Raw genomic sequence first — 22,898 nt, forward strand, 5'->3', positions numbered from 1 at the left:
AGTTAGCGTTCACGTATTATTATGTACATTGTAACAAATGTTTTTTTTTTATATTTTACCATTGTATAGTCGTTTATCTTATCACCGATAGGTAGTTAGCAATATTGTGACAGAGGTGAGACAAGGCGCGGGGGCCGCGGGCCCGAGCCGCGCTCTTGTTGTTTTCATTTTATTTTTTGTTATATATTTAAATAACACAATCGACTTGTAGTTTTAATAATTATTATCATTATAATTATTATTATATTGTAATATAATCTTATTAATGAAAAAAATCAAACTGAAAATAAAAATAATAGAAAGAAATCAAATTGTATACTTATTTTTTTATTCCTTCTTATACCTACGTCGAATAGGAAAAATAAAACGATCGATTACTTTGAAAACTTCATCTAATCAAAGTGAACCAAGATTTGCAACTAAAGAAATATGTATAAAAACAACAATATCGATTAGTCAAAAGACTTATAATAATAGTGATATTAAGATATTTGACATTAGAGCTTAGCTTACAGACGATTTTAGGACAGATAAAGAAAAGTTTTTTTTTTACTATACTATAAGGTTATTGTGCTTACAGATAAACGGGATTGCATTATTTTCATTGACCATAATAACAAAACAATTGCACTTCAGGTAGAACTTAATTCATGTTGTATAAAAAATAAAATGCATGCCTATTTGACACCTTCACGATATCGCGCAAGTTTCAATCTCTCTAGTCCTTGCTCCGTAATAATTTAGCCGAATTTAAGAGTATTTACATCGAATTGGACTAGTTTCGCATAGTCTCGGCAATGGATTATGCTCGTTTATTGCAAGTAAAAACTTGGGGCATGCGACACGGCAGTGTTTAAAAAAGCTCTAAAAATTAAAATAACCATAAAGTATATAACAAATAAAGTGGTTCAACCACTCGTTTCGCTTATTTTTGTTTGGTCGCCCCTTAGATCACTATGAATGAACAATCGATTCATTAAATAAATGTAAAAATGCTAATTTGTTGCGCCTTAAAAATTAACTTAAAATGCAAGTAATTGTTAATTCCAGAAGATGCAGAGAAATGGAAATAAATGTCTACAACATCCAAGCGATTTCTCTGTACAACTAGCACATCTTGTCTGGTTTTCGCTTCTTGCTCAATCCGTCATTAACTAATGAGCTAATATAGAAAAAGCTGCCTATACAGCTGGTTTTATAAAGTTTCGGCAATGTGCTAGCAATATCGATCCGGTTACGATCATCAACATCCATCCATGTCCATCCGCTCTGTCAAATTATGACGAAATTCACAAATGGCCAGTGAAGTGTGTTGGCGACTGTACTCACTAGCTAATTGCAACCGTAACTAAAACTATTTTACTTAAATGAAGATCGCGCTGCGTTCACAGCAACATAAAAAAATGGGTTTTTATCGCCATTAAAGTCTTCCGCAGCACTGAATAGGCCAATTGGTCGGTACGGTTAGGTAGTTTGCCCAACGCCGCCGTCAAAGAGGACGAGACAACATACATGAAGCATGGAGTGCGGTGGACAGGCGGCCATAGTCAATGTATGTGTCGCTGCTTTTGCATCGTAGTTTCGTTCTCGCTGATAGCTGCAGTGAACAAACGGCCTTAGACTTGTCACACACCAGGCCACATACGGTCGCAGCAGCTTGAGGCTAAAACACAAACTCGCTAACTCACGGCGGCTATGCGTGGCCTAAAGTATAACCTTCCTTGTCTATCTGGTTACGGTAACAGTTAGCTAGCTATCATAGGAGTATCGTTTACTGTGTGGGCGAGAACTCCGTGGGCTCGAGTATGCGGCAGTGCATCTCGCGGATCAATGGCACGGTGTATGCGACGCACTCGTCCCAGCCGGGGTTGCGCCATGTGCTCTCGCGGGTCTCGCGACGCGCTTGGAGGTCCTTGTAGCCTGAGGAACACAATTACATGTAGATTCAACAGATGGCTCGAAATCAGTCAAGAAATTCCCTTAGATTCAATGTCAGTTTTAAAAACACCAAAGACTTATTATCTAACTAAATAGAAGTGAATGTGACTTGTGCCTTGTTTTTTAGGGTTCCGGAGCCAAAATGGCAAAAACGGAACCCTTATAGTTTCGCCATGTCTGTCTGTCTGTCTGTCCGTCGGCGGCTTGGCTCAGGGATCAATGCTAGAAAGCTGTAATTTTGCACTGATATATATGTAAACTATGCCGACAAAATGGTACAATAAAAAAATCCAAAAAAAAACATTTTTTAGGGTACCTCCCATAGACGTAAAGTGGGGATGTTTTTTTTTTCTCATCCAACTCCCCTATTTTGGGCGTGTCCGATACGCTTTTGGCCGGTTTTTTTTCTAATGCAGGTACTGTCACAAAAAACGTCCAAACACTCGGGTTGGTCACTATACCACAATTGGAACTTAAATGCTCATGCTTACATGATATCTTAGTGTATGTGACTGACGGCACCGATAGCGACCATGGAAAAGTTCGTGTTACGCACACAGGAGTGTTATTATGTTTACCACTACGTTCATAAAATGAGGGACGCTTCTGTGACTGCATATGATAAGAACAGTCAAAAGGTGCAATACATCAGAATACACTTTTTTTTTGCTTACACCAAATATGGTGGACATTGTACAGTCGTCCGATCTGCGAGAAGTAGCCGGCGAAGGCTTCGTTCTGCGCGCGGCGGTAGGACAGCCCGCGCGCCCAGTTGTTGCCCCACTCGATCATCGTGCCCGGCTTCAAGCTGCAAACAAATGTTTAACAGTTTCGGTGTTAGTGGAAGATAGCTAAATGGAAAACCAACATGATCATGGCGTAATGAGGATTTTTCGACAGGAGAAATATCGCTAGATGGCGTTAGTATCGTGAGGTCCGTTTGACGTTTCAGTCTTGCTTGCGATTGGCTCATTTACTTATTTTTCATCACACTTGCTCGTAAACAGTGTCATTACATGCAGGCTACCTTGGTTGTAACCCCCCAAATAAAACCCTCGACCTTAATGTGCTTGTCATGAAACCCGTGGTCTGTAAATGAGTCATTGCGCGTACTAATTTTCATGCCATGAAGCCGATGAAGCCCAAGGTCGGTCAATGAGTTTGTTACTGCATGGCGTGCTGCTGGTCCGTGCGCGCGCTGCACACGCACGCCATGCACATGCTGTGGATTGTCAAGAGCGCAGCCAGCGGTATCGGTAATTTTTGACAAAATATTAGTTTTTCTTTTACAAATATACAATTTTACTCGCAAATGTGATGAAAAACATTGTATGTCGCACGGGCGGTACTAGAATTACGAACATCGACTCATTAAAGCCCTCAGTCTTCGACTTCGGGCTTCTAATAGACTCTCGTTCGTAATTCCTTATTTACCGCCCTTAAGACACAATGTACTATAACCAATCACAAACATGATGCAACTGTCAAACGGACCTCACGATACTCATACACACAAACACGTACGTACGTTTGTTGGATGACAAACGTCAAATTATGAAGACCCGCCCGAGACCTTCCTACACTTATACATACAAGGTGTTGATTAAATAATTGAAAACCAGAAAGTAGTTTGCTCAGAATCGATTACACTATAATTTTAAATTAAGGTTGTGTTTGTGTTTTTAAATCCCTTATTTATTGTGCCCAGTCTAAAAGTTGCGATTGCAACATGCGCCAATTAAAAATTTTAGCGAGGTTGCATACTATTTCCATAATTTAATACTGGCGGTTGTGCTGTCAATGTGTGATTTTCTTCTAAAAACATCAAAGCGCAACTAACAAATTACAGGGTGATAGACCCGAAGATGGTGACACAAAATATTAGATCATTTGTACCAGTATGCTCAGTTAATGCCGGAAAATCACACAAATCCATTACCACTACACTGACGCGTTTCGAACTCCAGAGCTCATCTTCAGAGCAACACAACCATACAGATGTTACATCATCATTTTAGTAATACCTGCGTCTAGCAAATTGTTGGAGATGTGAATAGTCAGGTACATAGAAATATTTCCATAAACTCATTTTTTTTACATAACCATGCTTGACCTCTATCTCACCTAATGTAAAGTGAGATGAGGCCAAATTGATTTATCAATCGGCTATTACCTGTAAGACCGTATTTCATAGACATTGTTGGGCGTTCTGGGCTCCCCCGATGGCCAGAAGCTGAAAGCGAGCAGGTACTGTAAGTGCCGAGAGCGGACGAAGTTGCCGCGCTCCTTCTCCAAAGCCGAATATTCCTGAGAATTGCGACAAGTGAAATTAAGTATGTGAGTAAATAAAAAAAAAACAGGAGAGGGCCAAGCAGGGAAAAGTCACAAGAATGTATTTTGTGTCTTCCCAGTTCTCATAACTTCATAAGCATTTTACAATATGTACTAAGTTTAAACTAGTGTCAATTTTGTGTTTTTAATTGAAAAGCCTTACTCAATTTAATATGCAATATCTTCATCACAGGTTCAAAGAACCACAAGAAAAGCTAGCGCAGCAGCAGAAGCAACCGAAAATAACAAATAAGCAAAATACTATGGTCTAGGTTCAACATAAAATTTTATACCTGTAGGCTTTGAGACCCTGGGCCCATGGGGCCCTGGTGCACATAGACTTAAAAAAATTACAAAGCGCAGTAAAAAATTGAACTGAGAAAAAGAACACTTCCTTTTTATATGGTCAGTTTCAGAAAGCTAAGAAGCCCTAATGGAAAAATAGAAAAAAAAGTAGTAGATATCTTACAGGAGACTCCTTGAATAAAATCTTGGCTTTGTCTATCTTCTCGAAGCCCCCAACATAGCGCCACAGGTGTAGGGCTTGGTCCATGTCTCCCACTGACACCGTCCATGACCCAACCAGCTCACAGCCAAGCTCAGATTTGCGCGAATGGATAAACTCGGCTGATGTTTTGCTGTAAAAAAAAATGGTTTAAAAAACTAAAAACCCACTTTAATTAATTGTAAATCAATTGGTAAACCTGCCTGATTGCTTCATCATCAGACCCTGGTCACAGTAGGTATACCCTAAGACAATTGTAACAAGAAATAACACTAATGATGTGTTTGTTATTTATTGTATATTATGTCACAGAATAAGTAATAGTACAAGTAATTATGTATTGTGTGTTAATAAATAAATAAAACAGAACCACTAGGTTATGTAGTTTTGTCTTCGAGTTCTAGTGCCTAGCCTCCAGATCCATCATCAGATCAGCTCTGTGATACCATATTAATATATATGCAGAGTATTTTTTTACAACCAGACAAAGTTAATGATTTGGCAGAAAATACAAATTTTCCTGAAAAAAATTGTCTAGCAAATAAGGGTAGCTACCCCATTATATTTTTTTTACCAGTATAAAAAGATTGATTTAATGCATAGTTTGTTTTCAATTAAATTTTTAATGTAATTTTTTTGAACATTGGCTGAGGAATTTAGGGTTTAAACTCATCCTAATACTCCATTTTATCATTTTCTGATGTTTCTAAATTGTTACTTATTATATTTAGAGACCTAAACAATATAACTATGAAAGGAAATATTAAATAATACTCAATTTACATACTTACCAAAAATAGCCCCTCAATATAATATGGTTAAATATATCTAATGATATATGGAATGATGAATGTAGTATATTACATTGAGATGTGTAAATTTTCTTTTTTGTTTGCTGAATGTCAGTCCAAATTACTGACTTCAGTAGCACTTGTTTTAGTTATGTGGAAACATAAATTAACATTATTGGCTATCAAGATAATAGGTATTTCTTTCCCACTTCCATGGTGAAGCTATGTGGTTGAACAAGTTGCTCTGGGGTCAAGGACCTCCCGATAACGTGATTGTAAACAATTTCGATAAGTTATCGCCCTCGCCGATCTAACAAAACAGCTATGGTCTATTTGCAAAATGTTGCATAATAGCCATGTTTACCGGGCGCCAACTGACGTTACTGTCGGTAGGCTACTTATGTAAGATAGGTAATGCATACGTACTAGTTTTTCAAATATTTATCCACGGAGTCGGGCCTAATGTTGTGCGTATGTAGTGCATATACGATCTCCTTGTCACTGAGCATACGACTGTGGGACTCCTTCGTAGGCTCTATCTTCCGCACCAACAGCTTTGATAACCAGCCATCTTCAGCATTTAGTCTCGCACCACTCGTACTGATCAATCTACAAAAATAACTTCCACTATACACAATGTTCCAAAATTAAACCGGGACACTTGTGAAAAACTTAGGAAAATACCTCGCATTCTTCGGAATTGACGAACTCAAACTTAATACTCTATTTAAAGAACTCATTTTTATGTAAATATAAAACAAATCACTCCGAAAACAACTTCTGCACTTGAAGCTGTACTCTGATACTTGTTATCAATTCAATTGACAAAATCACTTGAAGGTTATCTGAATGAAATCCTGTATATTTTTGGAGGGATAGCGACATCTATTGAGTATTTCCAATATTTTAACATTGACAGATGAAAGATGAAGAGAACAGCAAATTTATTTTTATTACTTCATTACTTTTGAATTTGCTTTTTGATCATTGAATGAATTACACATATTTCATAATACAATTTTACTTAATCTACAGATAGAGCAACTTGAATTATTCATAAATTATTTTACGTTTAAGTTACTGCTGTTACTAAAAACACAGAATTCGGGCATATAAAAAAGAAAAAAAAATCTCGTTCCATTCCGAGCAAAATTACGTTTTACGACTAAGTATAATGACGTGCCAAATAAGTAATAAGTAAGTAGAAGTGTTAAACGGAACGAAATTCTTTTTTAATCTAACATCTCACATAATTTGAAATAAAATTTCTTTTTTCTGTGATATTATTAGGATAACTTACATAAGGTTTGAATAAGAACCGGATCATCATCAAGTGTTGCGATTGCGATATCATTTAATATGTAAAACGGATTGTAATTTCCTCGTTTTGACTTTTGACTGACAGTTCCGTCCGTCTGCTTTGACGATTGTCAATTTGTCATTTTCCAATTAGCGTTAATCTTTTTTACATTGCTGAAAAAATATAGTAAAAAGTGTTGCACGCTTCCTGGCCCTGCCGCTATAAGCATCAACAAAGCCTCGTCATGGGTGAGTAGTCTCAATAAAATCGAGAGTCATTTGCGACGAAGTTTGATAGTTGTTTTACAATGGTGGGCGGTGTAGCGACTAACTGTAACTTCGACTATGTTTGTTTGCGCAGCATCCAGCGAGGTGACAAAGCTTCAGCAGCATTTGGCGCTGCTGAAGGAAGAATACAGTAAGCTGCAAAGCCATTGTGCGGAGGTGGAACGAAAATACACGCTCGCAGCAGCGTCTGCAGGCGACCTGAGTGAGACGAGTTTTGTCGCTCGGCTTCTCATGACCGTAGCTACTCTCTATGGCCGGGAAACCTACTCTGATATCAAAATTAAACTCCAGAACAAGTCTATGCCGGGGCACAAGTTTGTGTTGTGTGCTAGATCAGATGATTGGAACCAAGATGCATTGAAGAATTTAGATGAGTTGGGTAGGTCTATGAAATTTTATTTTGAAACCAATATGCTAAAATGTAACTGATTATAAGCTCTTATTTCGATTTCATTCACATTGTCTTTTTAAGTCGAAGGTTGCATTTAGTTTGTAAATAATAAACACTAGAAGGAAAATCAACTCATTCATTATTGACATGCACATTTGAGTGCTTCCCATTTGTTCCATAGAACTGTGACATCATTAAACAAAATAATATATTAATTTCCAAATTATTCCATAGAACATTTAGACTTTCAGATTATCATTTGTTCTATAGGACTGATATGCTGTGGAACAAAATGATATGGCTGTATTGCAGGTTGTTCTATAGAATAACTGAGAAAAATATTTTTTTATTTGTTCTGTGCAATAGACATTTAACAACTAAAAAGCGAGTAGTCTATTTATGCTTATCTAAGCTAGGAAAAAATTGACCTGGCCATTGTGCATGGGGCCCAAACCCCCAAGTACCCTTCTCCTCAAGTCTGAGTTCCGAGCACATTCCACCAACAAATGGGACAAGTAATCTACCTTCCAGCAAATCTCACACAGAGGTGATGGTTTAACTCTCATCAAGTGTAAGAATTTGTTTGTTGGGATGTGTCCGGAACATACCCTGAAAGCAGATACACTTTTCTTGTAAGGTTGGCAGAGTCAAACCAAGGTGTCCACATGGGACTAGCTTGGATGGTTCTGTACCAGACCCCTACACCCCTGGATACACACTGCTCACCAAAATGGTATTCCCACTTCTGTAAACTTCTTCTTTTGATTTTGGGAATAAGTTCACTGGAAAAGGGAACAGTGTCTGTTACAGAGCCATCCATTACAGCGGCTTTCGCAAGTTTATCCACTGCTTCATTTCCTACCAACCCTACATGAGAAGGAATCCACTGTATTTCAACAGACTTGCCTCTAGAGATGCTTGCTAATAGAGGGAAGTTTCCATCACTAAATAAATTTCATCTGGCCAAAATGCTCTGTATCGCAGCCACAACGGAGCTGTTTGTTCTTGAAATCACTCTTAACAAAAATCTACAACCCAACCAAACACTCACTGGACACTTGAACAGTATCGGAAAAGAGAAGTCTCACTTTGTTCTAGTGCGTCACTGGCAAGTAAGCTGGGGTGAAAAGCTAGTATGTAGTTCTATAGAACAATTTTGGGTAAATAAATCCTGTTTTGTACCATGACGTCACAGATCTATGGATCAAATGGGAAGCACTTGTACATTTAAACTTCTTTTGCTAAAATTTTATCTTTTGTTAATAGATTGGTCAGTTCTCCCTGATGATGTTGGTGCAGCTCTCCTCAAGTGGATCTATACTGATGTGGTGGACCTGACTCGGGGAGACATGTTTGCATTGCATCTGATGAAATCAGCAGCCAACTTCAAGCTCAGCGGTTTAGTGGGCAAATGTGAACAGGCACTGATAGCATCAGTAGGAGTAAGGTATGCATACAAGATTTTGAAATACATGAATTTTATGACACTCATATACATAGCTTGGATAGGTCATCGCAAAAACAGATATTGAACTAGAATAAAATTCAATAGTCATAATACCTACCTGAGATTCTGATTATGCAAAGTGGATATTATCTTAATTTAACATTTGACCTTTTTTTGTTACATATCTGTCATAGTTTTGTCAGTGGTATTCCTGAAACAGTTTTGTCACAGTTGAAATTAGTAAAATTATTTACTTTTGGTTATTTCTAATATTTAAAATATGGTGAATTTAGAAACGGTTAATAAGTGGGTATGGTAATTTTTGGGTTGTCATTATAAATGTAATTGAAAAATATAATTAAATAATACTGTACATATTACAACTTCATGAATCTTGGTCCATTACCGTATTTACCGTGTTGTGATTGTTTTGTGGTGACCTGTCCGAGCTATGCTTAAAAGGCTGATCAGGAATATAAAAAACCTGATGCGAGGGCAGCACTTCTATGTTTTATAGTGCAACATTCTTTACCCTTACTATAAAATACCTACCAGTCATATTGACAACAGTGTGGGTGATGTTATTTAAAGGAATATTTTTTTCAGACTTTTTCTGACAAATACTTTTATAATCACAAAATTTAGCATTTTAAACACAAAAAAATAACACTTAAAAATACCACGCGCAAACAATGTTAATGAACTTTGACAGCAATAGACAGAATATGACATTTGAATATAGTGTTACCAGTGCAATTGGTTTTCCGCAATATGGTGGGATTTTTTATAATTCTGGTCAGCCTTTATAACAATACCACGTAAATCAAAAATTGGTCACAATAAGAATAAGAACAGTTGCAGAAACGTTTTTAAAAAAATTTAACATCTACCGAAAAATCTACTGAATGGTATAATAAAATGTCACATAGCCAATTTTTGACCTACGCGGTATTGTTGTACAAGCAACAACAAAATCTATATTGAAGTATTTATCAGAATCTAATAACTTTATTTTCACCCACTTCTTATTTTGGTATTGGCATGAAACTTGGCATTATATGCAGTTCTGATGACAAAATAATAACATGGTACCAACAAACTGATGTGATGATGGAGCCAGAACCTAGGCAATGGAACTCCATGAAAGAAAAACATAACCAAGCCATGTTCAGGCTTGTTGCAATCATTGCAGGGTGTACTTTGACCAAAAATGTTATTCAGGTTTTGGTCAGAGAGCAGTTAGGATGTGTAGTTAGTTGGTGTCCACTGTCCAGGGTCTGATGATGAAGTAGTCAGTCAAGCAGGTTACCATTAAACTGTGATTTAAGTGTTATAAAATGAATGAATGTGATAACATGCCAGCATATGGTTTTAGTTGGTGATAATTGCATTTTTTCAGGACATGTGTCAAGTTCTATTCGGCAGCAGATGAGATTGGAGCATCAGCTCTGAAAGAGCACTGTTCCGGACTGATATCAGCTCACTGGGATGACCTCACAGGTACTTAAATACTGATTCTTTATGTTTGCATAGTTCGCAGGAAATCCCAATATTTGTGCACATACTGTTACCATTCAGCAAAATGGGGTCGCGAAAATAAATTGTAAACTAGCCCATTGAGTAACGTTGTTTAAAGGTTGTTGAGTAAATAAATAAATGTTTTTAAAAAGGGGTAGTCTGTTGGTTTGTCAGGTTGTTGGGGGTAATCTCTGAATCTACTAAACCTATTTAGATGAAATTCGGTATACAGATAGTTTTATTCCCGGGGAAGGACATAGCATTGTTTTTACTCCGTAGTTCCCGCGGGATAAACCAATAAACGAATTCTAGGCGGATGGAGTCGTGGGATACAGCTAGTTTTTTTATAAGGCACCTTGCGCACTGTTCGGCCACCACGACCCGTGGCCGCAACGACAAGATTAATTAAAGAAACCATATGAACGTCGCGCACCAGGACGCAACGGTCAACTGGCCGCTTCTTTAGTTATCCTGGTTGTTGGGGCCACTGGTCCTGGTCGTAGCCGTCTAGGGCACTAGGTGCGTTAGGATCAAAGCTAGCTGTCGCACGGAGCGGCTTGCTTTTAGCGCTGCTCATACTATTTTGCAATAGGCGTCCACCCGCTCCGTGCAAACTGCGTCAGCTATAGTAGGCTCTTGCAACCAACTTAATTTGCGGTCAAATGCGTGGCAAAGAACTGCCATTTGGATGCCTATATTCTATATTTCGTATGGAACCCTAAATGTACGAGATACGACGCGCACATGGCTGGTAAATTATTTTGCTAAAACAAAAACCCTTCCCATGCAGGCGACGACTTCGCACACATGTCGTCAGCGCTTTTGTATCGCATGCTGAAGAGTAAAACGCCTCAGCCGCTGCACGGCGCCGTCAGGCTGCTGAGGGAAGACGTCGTGTTCCTTTGCCTCGTCGAGAACCATGCCAATGTGAGTACTTTAATATTCTACAGACCACGCGAAATAGGTGCACTAAGTAACTACCTCTGGCCTCATCTGCTCTTTGCATCAGGTGAGATAGGGGTCAATCATGGTCAGTTTTATGTAAAAAAAAAGAAGTCGTCCAGTTCTGGAAAACAATCCGCTGCTAGCTTGATACGTACCTGGGTCGATTAACTTTATCTTGTCACTTGTTGCTGTAGTTTCAGTCTCCTGAGTCACTCTTTAAAACATAAGTTTATACTTCATCACCATCATCCCAGCCTATATACGTCCCACTGCTGGGCACAGGCTTCCTCTCAGAATGAGAGGGCTTGGGCAGTAGTTCCCACGCGGGCCCATTGCGGATTGGGAACTTCACACACACCGTTGAATTGCTTCGCAGGTTTGTGCAGGTTTCCTCACGATGTTTTCCATCACCGTAGAGCTCGTGATAAATTTCAAATTAAATTCCGCACATGAATTTCGAAAAACAAAGAGGTGCCAGCCGGGGTTTGAACCCGCGATCCTCTGCTTGGGAGGCCATAGGTCAAACCACTCGGCCACCACGGCTTCTTAAGTTTATACTTACCAAAAAAAAAAAAAAAATTTGCCAAACATGCATTTTTGTGATAGTTTTAAGCCCCTCCTATAATTGGTCTGACCAAACTACAGCAACGAGTGAAAAAGACAAAGTTAATGTGACACAACATTTCTTCTATTAAACTGTACTACTTTTATCCCCTCGCTGACGGGACAGAATAACAATAAGAAATAGTTGATCCACCCACCTACGCTAAGCTTTATGAGTAACTAGCTTTTACCCGCGGCTTCGCACGCGTAAACTATTCGGTCTGGTAGTTGCAATTGCAATTTCCAAATTTATATCGTGGTCTTCATTGAGGTTGTGTTGTGGTTACCTACATACCAAATTTCATGACTCTAAGCCTAGCGGTTGTTATTTCGAGATTTTATCCCTATCCCGTGGGAATATCGGGAGAAAAAGTATCCTATGTTTTAATCCAGGTTATAAACTAACTTTCCGCCAAATTTCATCCAAATCCGTCCAGCCGTTTAAGCGTGAAAAAGTAACAAACATACTCACTCACTCACAAACTTTCACATTTATAATATTAGTAGGATGACCTTGAAGGCTCAAAACTAATTTAACGTCTTTTTGGACTGTCAAGGTTTACTATATCTATGTACAGTCAACCAATTTGGTTAACGTGGAACCTTGTCACAATGAAGTGGGAGGGATGCGTTGACCAATATTGTTTATATATATATATATATATATATATAAACAATGGTTGGTTGGTAGCTTTTGCCCGCGGCTCCGCTCGCGTGGTATTCGGTTATCGCGCGCTGTTCCCTCGGGAACTGTGAATTTTTCCGGGATAAAAAGTAGCCTATGTCACTCTCGGGCCCATAAACTATCTCTATGCCAAAAATCACGTCGATCCGTTACGGCGTGAAAGACGGACAAACACACAAACACGCTTTCGCATTTATATGGATGACAACTGCAGACATTTCGCCAATCAGGTTCTGTTATTCACGACACTGGCGGTAGTTGCCATGGCGAAGTACTAACACAATATACGTATGTGAAACTGTCAAATAGAATTTTCCTATCTTAACTAACTTGAAATTTTGAACTTTAAAATCAGCTGGCATGTTATGGGACACATGGTCGGCGGTGATTGCTTTCCATCAGGTGGCCCACCTGCTCGTTTGTCCTCTATCATATACATAAAAAAACTCACGCCAATACTGAAGAATTCATCATAGTACATGTACACGGACAGAAGTCTCTCCGCAATCTCATTCAAATAAAACGACTCCCACTACGGCTCTATAAAGTGTAATTCCGATCACACAGCTCTAATTTGCCTACAGTCATATATTCAAGTTGTTTCTCTTTTTATCGTGTATCTCGTACCTCTACTGACTACGTCATGTATGTCATCTTATTAATAAAACTGATACCCCACATATGTCCCTATATGTACCTACATAATATAGGATGTATGGTATGGACCAAAGATACTGATGATTCTGACGTTCCTTTTGTTATCTGTAGTTGTGTTTGCTTATTTTCGATTATTTTTACCGTATACCTAGCTCATTGTGATTGTACAACCGCTTTGTATTAGGTTGATTTTCTTATTGATGAGGAAAAGGTGTTTTTTTAAGTAAGTATATAATTATTACTCAATGTTAAATTTTAAGAACTGCCCAAGTACATGTCAGGCACGCAAAAAATTTACGATTTTTACATGCTAAGATTGTCTGAACTAAGCCGCCCTCAGATGGGCATGGTGAAATTATAAGGTTTTTGTTTTTGCTATTTTGACTATGGACCCCTTAAAATGGGCGTCGTAATGACGGTAATTCGACTAGATCGTGTTGCCATCACCGTAACACAATGTACAGTGTAAAACAGTTTGTGACACGTAACAGCAGTCATTTACACTGTCATTATCGTTCGGTATATTTGCACTTAAATACATCAGCGGACGTCAACTGATACTTTGTATTTGTAGGACAACATAATGACCCATTATAATTTTAGGTTTTTAGGATGTTGTGTTGTCGATCCAGTCACATCGCATTCATATGTGGTTGCATGTATACGCCAGTAAAATAACCCAATTCCCTGGCGTATGGTCAGAATAGGTACAACGTGGTAATTAGTTTATTAAATTAAATGAATGTATGTAAATGCTATTAGCTTTGATTAAGTATATACAAAGTTAAAATTATACCTATTTACGAGATTTTTTCCGACCGTACTTTCATTCGCATCCCATCTATGGTAGCACGATATGACATTTGCAAAAATTGCAGGTTAAATAAAAGGTTAGAAATAATAAACATTTGTTTGCTATACAGCTATTGTATTGCACAGCCAGGGCTCGTGACCATTACGGTAATAAAAAGTACAACATTCAAACAATATAATATTTTTCTTTTACTAATAATTAAGCTTTTTTACCTTTGGTCTTTATGCTCTTTACTTACATAAACATATTCCTACAATTTAAAAGTACATATTCAATGCCACAGGGATTTGTGACAGATAAATAAATTTAAATACCTACCATACATTTATAATGTTCATACCTACTTTATCTGCTTTTAATACTTTCGGTTACCACAAATCAAAGTTTGTAATCAAGCTTTGGTGTTATTAAAAGTCTGCAACCGGACATTTACATCAAAATATAAAATTGTATGATTTCTAAAAATATAATGACTGAATTATAACAAAAGTATTAGGTATATCTGCCGAACCGACAATCTAACTAATTAATTTAACAATATTTAGAGGTCTTATCTACAAACGGCAACACGTAACAGATCAATCGTGCAACATAGGATTCGAACAACGAGTGGGTTACGAGTTTGTGTGTAGCAGATGCCACAAGCCGTGACGTGCCGTGACTTTTTGACAACTAATGTTAACAACCACCACAAACCATTAACTTCAGCTTATAAGAATAGTGATAACTTCGAGAAGACAAAAATTTGCTAGCGAACTAATGTACACCTAAAAGGTACAAGCTACACTTTGTTCTTTGAACAATTAAAACACACACTTAACAAAATAGACATCACTAATTCACTTATTATTATTGGCAGCATATATTATATAGCGGCGGGTCTCTGACTCAAGTTGACTGAACCTATATCTGTATTTACGAAATTGGAATAACCACTTTAGCCTGTGTATCTAAAGTGGATATTCATATAGGAGGTTAGACCAGACACCCGTCTATAGGTAGACCCATACATTTTATGCGTTTACAAAACTAATAAATGCTTTGGAGTATTTATTGAATAACAACATCCTATTTCTATAGTTGGCCTATAAAGAATTTCCTAGTAATATACTTCCTAATGTCAGCAGTAAAGTTGCGTGTAGCACCGGTGTTTTCGTTGCACTATTGCATAGGTCGCCTCTGCAATAACAGAGAACGGTTTTGGTAACTCTATCGCCGTTGCTCGGATCGTCGATACATTTTTCTTCGTATGGTTCGTAGACTTTGTTGAGGACCTCCCATCCTCTGTTTACCTTTATTTGTTCTCCCTCAGTTGTTTGAAAAGCACAGCCCCGTTGGATGCCTCTTGTAGATACTGAAAATATGTTACTTCATATATTACCTAGTTATTGTAGAAATACGACAAAGATTAGAAATCAAAAACAAAACTTTGACACTTAAATAATATGTATCATTCTCATCCAAGATTGCTTCGTAGGTTTGCGTAGGTTTCCTCACGATGTTTTATTTAGCTCGCTACCGTAGTACCTACTACGTATAAAAACTTTAAATGATTTTATTTTGAACCATGAACGCTATCTCTCTCAACCTCTGTGGAGCTAAGGCAAGGCTTTGAAAAATAAATTAAGTGTTGAATATGATGTAGTTAAATTTACAATATTTACAGTAATTAATTATAGTTAGTTATTTATAATAACGGATGTGGAAAGCTACGTAGGTAGGTAGGTACTTGAGCAAGTAATAATTTATATTTTTTTCCTTTTGCAGTAATAATAAACATGGTCTATGTACAACGAAACATTAATTTTGCATTTTGGAATTGCCACCTACATGTTAGGTACCTTTGCTGTTTTCCTGGATGAAGAAATAGTGTAGTGACTCAATTCGGGAATCCCTTAAATATTTATCCGTTGTCTATTATAGTGCCGTTAAATAGAGTACTTTACTTATGCTGGATTTACACGAGCTTAGTAGCTAATCATTGATACTAGACATATTGTATGAGTGCTTAGTATTAGTGCAACTGCAAATGCAAATGGTTTGAACCCGGTCCTGTTTACTAAGCGAAAGTTGCCTACCCCCATCTAAAAATTGGATTAATCAAAGCTGCTGAAGTGTTTTGTTTACTTTATTTTCCCACTTTTATATCTAGAAAAAAATCATTATGACGTTAGAAAGCTACTAACTATATACTAATACTATTTTCTAATGCCAATGTGTAGACGGCTACTTGTCATACTGCAGACAAGTCCCTAATCAAAAAAAATGTTTACATGTTTTGTTTTGTATTATACCTTTTTTTTTTTAATTGTTTATTTATAAATTGTTGTTTTGTTGGATTGTCATTCAATCTCTTTCTCTCTTCTCAGTGTTTGTCTTGAGCAGTGCCTTAGTGTTTAACTGTTATACTGTGTAAGTTTCTTTGAAATAAATAAATAAATCACTTAATACTAACGACAAGTACTAAATTCATGTAAACCTAGCATTAAATACATATTAAAGACCCAATACTCGACAACAAACATTCGTATTTTCATGCAAATATCTGCTGCGACCGGGGATCGAACCCGGGGCCTCAAGCTTCGTAGTCAGCTCAAACACTTTACACTGACTTGGACACCAAGCCCTTGATTTAGTTGCTAAGTCTTGTCAACTTACGTCCACTCCCGGTATCGAACGTGGTCACTCTCTTGCTGCACATTGTGGATCGCGGACACTCAGTGATGAACCGCTCGGCGGTGCTGGCGTTGAAATTATCACAGACCTCGATGCGGCGGTGCATCGAATATTCAGCATCGCAAAGGTAGCAGCGTATACCCGATGACACTAGAACAAAGTATTAATATAGGTACAGTTCGAAGAACGCAATTAGCTATAACGCTCAGTGCGTTCCTTTCTAACCGCAGTAAGAGAGACGCGATAAGCGAAAAAAAAACAGGCAAATGCGAGTCGGTTTCAGGTAGTAAGGGTTCCATACAAATTTATTGGTATCTATGAATGAATATACAGTGTTAGCGAGCCCTTCTCCTTAGCAAAATGGATGCAGTGTGGGATCATTTCAGATGGTTACTGACACAGGCAGACATGAAAAATTAAGATTTTCAGATTTTTCTTACTGGGTTTGCCGACCAGACAACCAAAAGTACCCTCTAGGTGTACCCTATTTCACTGCTTCAAGGGGTAGCAGACCGGAGAATTTTATATTATTTTCAGCTTCCACGCGTTACTGAGAAAAAGGGTATTGACAGACGGACAGCAAACTGATCGTATAAGTAAGAGTCCAGTTTTTCCTTATGATTTACGGACCCCTAAACATTACTCACGTCCTGTCTCTTGCGTACCTTGCAATGACAGCAATCTGAGGCTTGAAATCTGTGTGGGTTTCACAGTAGGGATTGCGTGCGAAATTCATTGTACAATTTATTCTTAGAACGTTCTACGGTGAGTCAAGATTCAAAATGCTCGATAGTACGCCGTTGACACTTTTAACTGATCGTTCTTGCACCTTGTCACGTCGTGTAAATCAACAACAGAAGTGCATGAACGGTTGCGGTGCTCAAAGTGTTACACCGCTCTTGTTACCTTAGCAAAAAGTCGTTAATAATATAATTTCAGTACCACATCTGTCGATTATACTCTGTTATTACTCGTATAAGGAAAAAAGGAATATGCAAAACCATAATAGAATAGACACTGGCCGTTAGATTTAAATTCTACCTACTCAAGGAGGCTTATCCTTGTCTAAAGCTTAAAGGCTTATGATGTGGGAGGCCTATATCCAACAGTGGACGTCGTACAGCAGATTGATGATGATGATGAATAAGGCTTATCTGTCTCATGTATATTCTCTCCAGTGCCTACATTGTGCTAAGATAGCAAAACGCGATCGTAATAAAAGGCTAAATCCCATTTTGTATCCATAAACAAATATACAGACAAAGAAACGCTCACACCGGACTCCCAGCCAAATTTTTTAAACCTTATTTGACTCTGTCTTCTTTAGGATTTGAACCTCAACGCCACTGGACCAAGCCAACAGGTCAGTCTCATTATAGATGCCATTTCTTTGTATAAACTATTCCAATTTTTTTTTATTCGACTGGATGTCAAACGAGCAAGTGAGTCTCCTGATGGTACGAGATCACCACCGCCCATAAACATCTGCAACACCAGGGGTATTGCAGACGCGTTGCCAACCTAGAGGCCTAAGATGGGATACCTCACGTGCCAGTAATTTCACCGGCTGTCTTACTCTCCACGCCGAAACACAACAGTGCAGGCACTGCTGCTCCAATTTATTATACCTAACAAAGGGGTGGTAAAATTGTACAATATCATTTTACTTTATACTTTGCCCTATTTTATTTTATTTTCGTATTGGAACCACAGTCAAAAGTATAATGGACCCATGCAGTTTATTAGGGAGTCTAAATTTGAAGTGCGCGCATTGGCATGCACCTGATTTTGTTGCGCGCGCGAGTTGACTGACCTGCCACTTATTAGGGTAATTACGAACCTAACTCCAAACTGTACTTGCGTTACGGAAACTTTCTAATGTGATACAACATTTTGTGAAACAAAATATTTCAGAAAAAAAAATCTTAGAAAAATGAAATGTTCGGTCTCGTATTTTCGTTAGTGGGCACTGTGGGAAGTGTTCCAAGGGTTGACCCAGTTTAAAAGATAATACAAGCTCTTTATGTTGATGTATTTGTCACTAATTCAGTTTTTTTTGTTACTTACTATTGTTCGTATGTATACAGTTCTCATTCTGAGAGGCACAGCCGTGGGAGGTATAACATGGGCTGGGATGATGATGATGATACAGTCAGTTGCATGTAAGTTGTCTTCAAATTTTGGTAGTCGAATACACACACACATAACACTTACATGGCACTTGAGGTATCCCATCTTAGGCCTCTAGAGGTTGGCAACGCATCTGCAATCCCCCTGGTGTTGCAGGTGTCTATGGGCGGTGGTAATCTCTTACCATCAGGAGACCCACTTGCTCGTTTGCCATCCAGTCGAATAAAAAAAAAAAGAGTATCACTTGCTTCCATTGATCGGATTGACTTGAGATTTGGTACCTGGATATAGGTATAGCCTGGGTAGCTAGGATAACAACCAAGTACAGTCAGTAAAAAATATTGTATTAAGAATGTCATTTTTAACAAAAACAACAAGTTTCTTGGAAAATACATAGGTACCTAACCTATGTTAAAATACAGAGAGATGCTTTTGTATAGCAGCAGCGTAATGCGAATGCGAAGCATCTGCATACAATACAATGTTATTGTTTAACATCGCTGTCATTATGCAAACTACCGAATTTCATACAATGACGGGACAAGACGTTATGATAATAATTTAGAGTACAAATTGCGGAAAAAATATTTTCTTTTATCGTGTTTAGTTGACCGCTCAATCATATAGATTCGAGGTTAGTGGTTCACAATTTCCTGTTGTCACTATCTGCTAAGTAATTCCTGATTTATAAAGTGTATTTGCTCTGGTATAGTAGATTTTCGGAAGAAGTCGCCCGCGACTATGACTGATTTCATCGTATTATTTATACTAACCGTAGTTCTCACATATTGTTATTTCCTAAATTGAAGGAAAAATAACTCAATTAATTTCGCGTTTAGTTCATTTAGCCGGTACTTACAATTTATTTACACTGTCTGGGTCAGCACTTATCTAGTAGCTTCATCGTCGAAAATGTCATATTTATATTCTGTCTATGGAGCCACGGATCCCACTATTGAATGTAAATTGGACTTTTGGTTTGGATTAGCCTTGATTAACGCCTACCGCGACAAATCTATTGATATGTAGCCATATGCGTCGTGTTGAAATACTTTGATAGTGATTTGTTGATAAAGATAAAAATATTTTACGACCTACAATACGCATTGGTATTGCTGATTTTTCGATCCGATCCATTGGATCCGTTATTTTTTCCATATGGCGAGGTTGTTGAATGGTTTTCTTTGTATGCCCATTTTTCTGTATTATTATTTGCTCTGTATTTATCAAATCCTTGAGGTAACTAATTAATTATCATAAAAAAATTGCCAAAAGCAAGACCGCTATACTTCGTTTTTTTAGCATTAGAAAGAAGTTAAGCTATCTTGATGTGTCTTTTTATTGAAAAACACTTGAAAAATAAGTCACAGCAAATATGTACCTAACAATTAGCAAGGGCATATACTTAATCATTTACATGCTTTTGGTATCATAATAAGTTACTATTTTTTTTAAAACGTTTTTTAATAAAAAGACGCGTCAAGATTGTTTACCCTTTTTGTACCTAATGCTAAAAAAACGAAGCATAACTAACTAACTAACGTACTGATTTTGAAATAAATTTAATTTTGTAAACTTCTATAAGTTAAGATGTCGAGTGGCCGAAGTACTTAAATAGGTTTGGGTAAATTACCTACCCTGGCTAAAACATGGAGTGCAAAATGCAATATGAATTTTAAGTTCTTCGAACTTCACAATTATTGACCCTTTTTTAAAATCAAGTAAATTTGTACTCCGACGTAAAAAAAAAACTTCTGTGTTATTTTTAAACTTTTGCTTTAATATAACTCAATCTAGATGTTTCGTTTGAGTTCCAATAGGTGGTAAGTAATTTAATTTAATATCGTAAAATAGATAAAATACTTACTTTTTACTGTCCACAAAAATGTTATAAAAAACAGTGTCAATTCCATATTTATAAAACTATCTATTAACACAGCAATAAATCACCACTAATGAATAAATACATCCGTTATCTTGGAGGAAAAAAAAAACACATTTGTCTAACATTGACCGCCGTATGTATTTACAACCGCGCGTTCGCAACGCATGTGGCCGAGTCGGCACTGCTCCCGACTGATATTGGCACCTCCACATTCAAGTCGTGAATCACAGGAAGCCAGCCCAGTGGCAAAACGGGACATGTCCAAATATCGACGGAATACGGCTCTTAAGCCCGCGCACTGTGAACTGTGAATCACTCGATCAATGCTGGCGCCGGCCTGAGACCGGCCCAACTTTTGCGGATTGCTTTTTGCTAATACGTTTTTTCTGCCACGTCCTTCGATGCGCTGTTTTTATTTTTATCAACAGATAACACTGCGCTTTGTAAAATGCACAACGGTTGTCATTAATTGTCTTTAAAATACTAAAATTTTGAATTGCAACATTGTGAACGTTCGAGGTCGTTCACTTTGTGCACCATCTGCTAAGATCACGTTTTATTAACAACGAAACGTCCTGATCTGACCTTGGCATTAAGTTCGCGAAATTTCATCAGGTAATCTTGAGTCGTCTGGCCTCTTTTAGTTCGTTATTCAATAAAATAAGCCTTCTAAAATATAAAATGAACGTTTCCAGACTCTGCGGAAAGTTCATTGATCACTTTGTTGTGGTTTGCAGGTGTTATGGATATGGACAGGTGTTCTGGGAATACTAAATTAATAGCGGATTCCTAATGTCTGCGTAAACGTTGCCGTCGTTCATAAATTTAAGTTCCTCTAATACATACCTTCTTACATTTAAAAAGCTAATTTCGAGCGAGTTCAATGCTTTATATCCTTTTATTTATGAACCAACATCATCATTTACCCGGTGGCTTTACAGTGTAATAAAATATTTAATTATGATTGCTAATTTCTACAAAAGCGTCTGTGTTATATGTTTTTTATAGCAATATCCACTTTGCGGTTTGCGGCAACCCATTATAGGCTTGTGAAACATTAGTGATAATGGTGCTTGTCATATCCTTTAAATGCCAGACCTGATAATATTTACTATATTTAAAAACATCATTATTGTGCCAATTTCAACGAGTAAAGCAAAAATGTTTATAATGAAAGTAAAACAAAATTTCTTGTCCGCATATAAAAGTAATTGGTGCACCCTTAGGTAGATACGCTCTTGTCGAAGGTTAATAAAGTTTTTAGGAAGATTTACCTGTGGCTTCGCTTACATGAACTATTAGGTCGTAGCAGTTGAAATTAAATTCTGGGATTAAAAAAAACCGGCCAAGAGCGTGTCCGACACGCCCAAAATAGGGTCATTACGAACATTCCGTAGCCATTACGAAAAAAATAAGTATTCAGTAGTTCGATTCAGTGATTTGTTTGTGAAATATTCAGATTTAAAGTGCAAATTTTCATGAAAATCGAGCGAATTTGAAGAAACTTTCAAGGAAAACTATAACGGCCAAGTTTGCTTGAGAATTATTGAACATGAAACTACCGTGAGACTCACTCATATTAAATGATATTGTAACGGATAACTCACGTCTTAAACCGAGTTTAGCTCGACATGTTTCGGGCTATTTCGTAGCCCTTCTTATTAGTAGCAGTTTATTATTAGTAGTCTTAGGGGCTGTTTCACCATCCATTGATTAGTGTTAACTGACGGTTAAAGGTGATGATCACATTTAACCGTCAGTTAACACTAATCAATGGATGGTGAAACAGCCCCTAAGAGTAAATAGCAGCCTAAGGTGTAAAATATACCTAAACTTGGAAGATTTCGTATAAAATACGAAATCCTTAGAAAAATATTACTGAAATTATTCGTAATGGCTACGGAACCCTATTTTGGGCGTGTACGACACGCTCTTGGCCGGTTTAGTGTAAATAATCTATACATATAAAATGCTTTAGAATAAATACTGTTTAAA

General features: G+C 37.5%; 3 protein-coding genes across 5 annotated transcripts in view; 1 reads left to right on the top strand and 2 right to left on the bottom strand.

Moving 5' to 3' along the window:
• Nucleotides 1-374: 374 nt before the first annotated feature.
• On the bottom strand, nucleotides 375-6,435 carry Nipsnap (protein nipsnap). Its single transcript, XM_074092234.1, has 6 exons — nucleotides 6,250-6,435; nucleotides 5,992-6,174; nucleotides 4,739-4,907; nucleotides 4,112-4,245; nucleotides 2,613-2,746; nucleotides 375-1,920 (listed from the first exon to the last, which is right to left on the bottom strand). Exons 1-6 carry the CDS (start codon nucleotides 6,303-6,305, stop codon nucleotides 1,772-1,774), a joined length of 825 nt encoding a protein of 274 aa, XP_073948335.1. The 5' UTR covers nucleotides 6,306-6,435; the 3' UTR covers nucleotides 375-1,771.
• Nucleotides 6,436-6,878: 443 nt separating this feature from the next.
• LOC141431186 (rabankyrin-5) overlaps nucleotides 6,879-22,898 on the top strand; it is a 69,554-nt gene continuing 53,534 nt past the window's right edge. The window contains exons 1-5 of one of the 2 annotated variants that reach the window (XM_074092241.1): nucleotides 6,879-7,113; nucleotides 7,226-7,531; nucleotides 8,810-8,990; nucleotides 10,390-10,490; nucleotides 11,299-11,435. In XM_074092241.1, coding sequence (XP_073948342.1) covers nucleotides 7,110-7,113; nucleotides 7,226-7,531; nucleotides 8,810-8,990; nucleotides 10,390-10,490; nucleotides 11,299-11,435 — 729 coding nt within the window. In that variant the 5' untranslated portion in view covers nucleotides 6,879-7,109. Of the gene's footprint in view, nucleotides 7,114-7,209; nucleotides 7,532-8,809; nucleotides 8,991-10,389; nucleotides 10,491-11,298; nucleotides 11,436-22,898 lie in introns of those variants that run through there. The other variant, XM_074092240.1, reaches the window with a different exon arrangement.
• On the bottom strand, nucleotides 13,168-21,338 carry LOC141431185 (uncharacterized). Of its 2 annotated transcripts, none has more exons than XM_074092239.1 (3): nucleotides 19,878-20,084; nucleotides 16,871-17,038; nucleotides 13,168-15,566 (listed from the first exon to the last, which is right to left on the bottom strand). In XM_074092239.1, the coding sequence occupies exons 2-3, from the start codon at nucleotides 16,992-16,994 to the stop codon at nucleotides 15,298-15,300; spliced, it is 393 nt and encodes a 130-aa protein (XP_073948340.1). In that variant the 5' UTR covers nucleotides 16,995-17,038; nucleotides 19,878-20,084; the 3' UTR covers nucleotides 13,168-15,297. The 2 variants fall into 2 exon arrangements, with proteins under 2 accessions (XP_073948340.1, XP_073948339.1); XM_074092238.1 differs by lacking the exon at nucleotides 19,878-20,084 and adding an exon at nucleotides 20,886-21,338 and having other exon boundaries at nucleotides 13,171-15,566.

The sequence above is a fragment of the Choristoneura fumiferana genome, chromosome 9 (genome assembly GCF_025370935.1).
Source record: "Choristoneura fumiferana chromosome 9, NRCan_CFum_1, whole genome shotgun sequence".
Lineage (NCBI taxonomy): Eukaryota > Metazoa > Arthropoda > Insecta > Lepidoptera > Tortricidae > Choristoneura > Choristoneura fumiferana.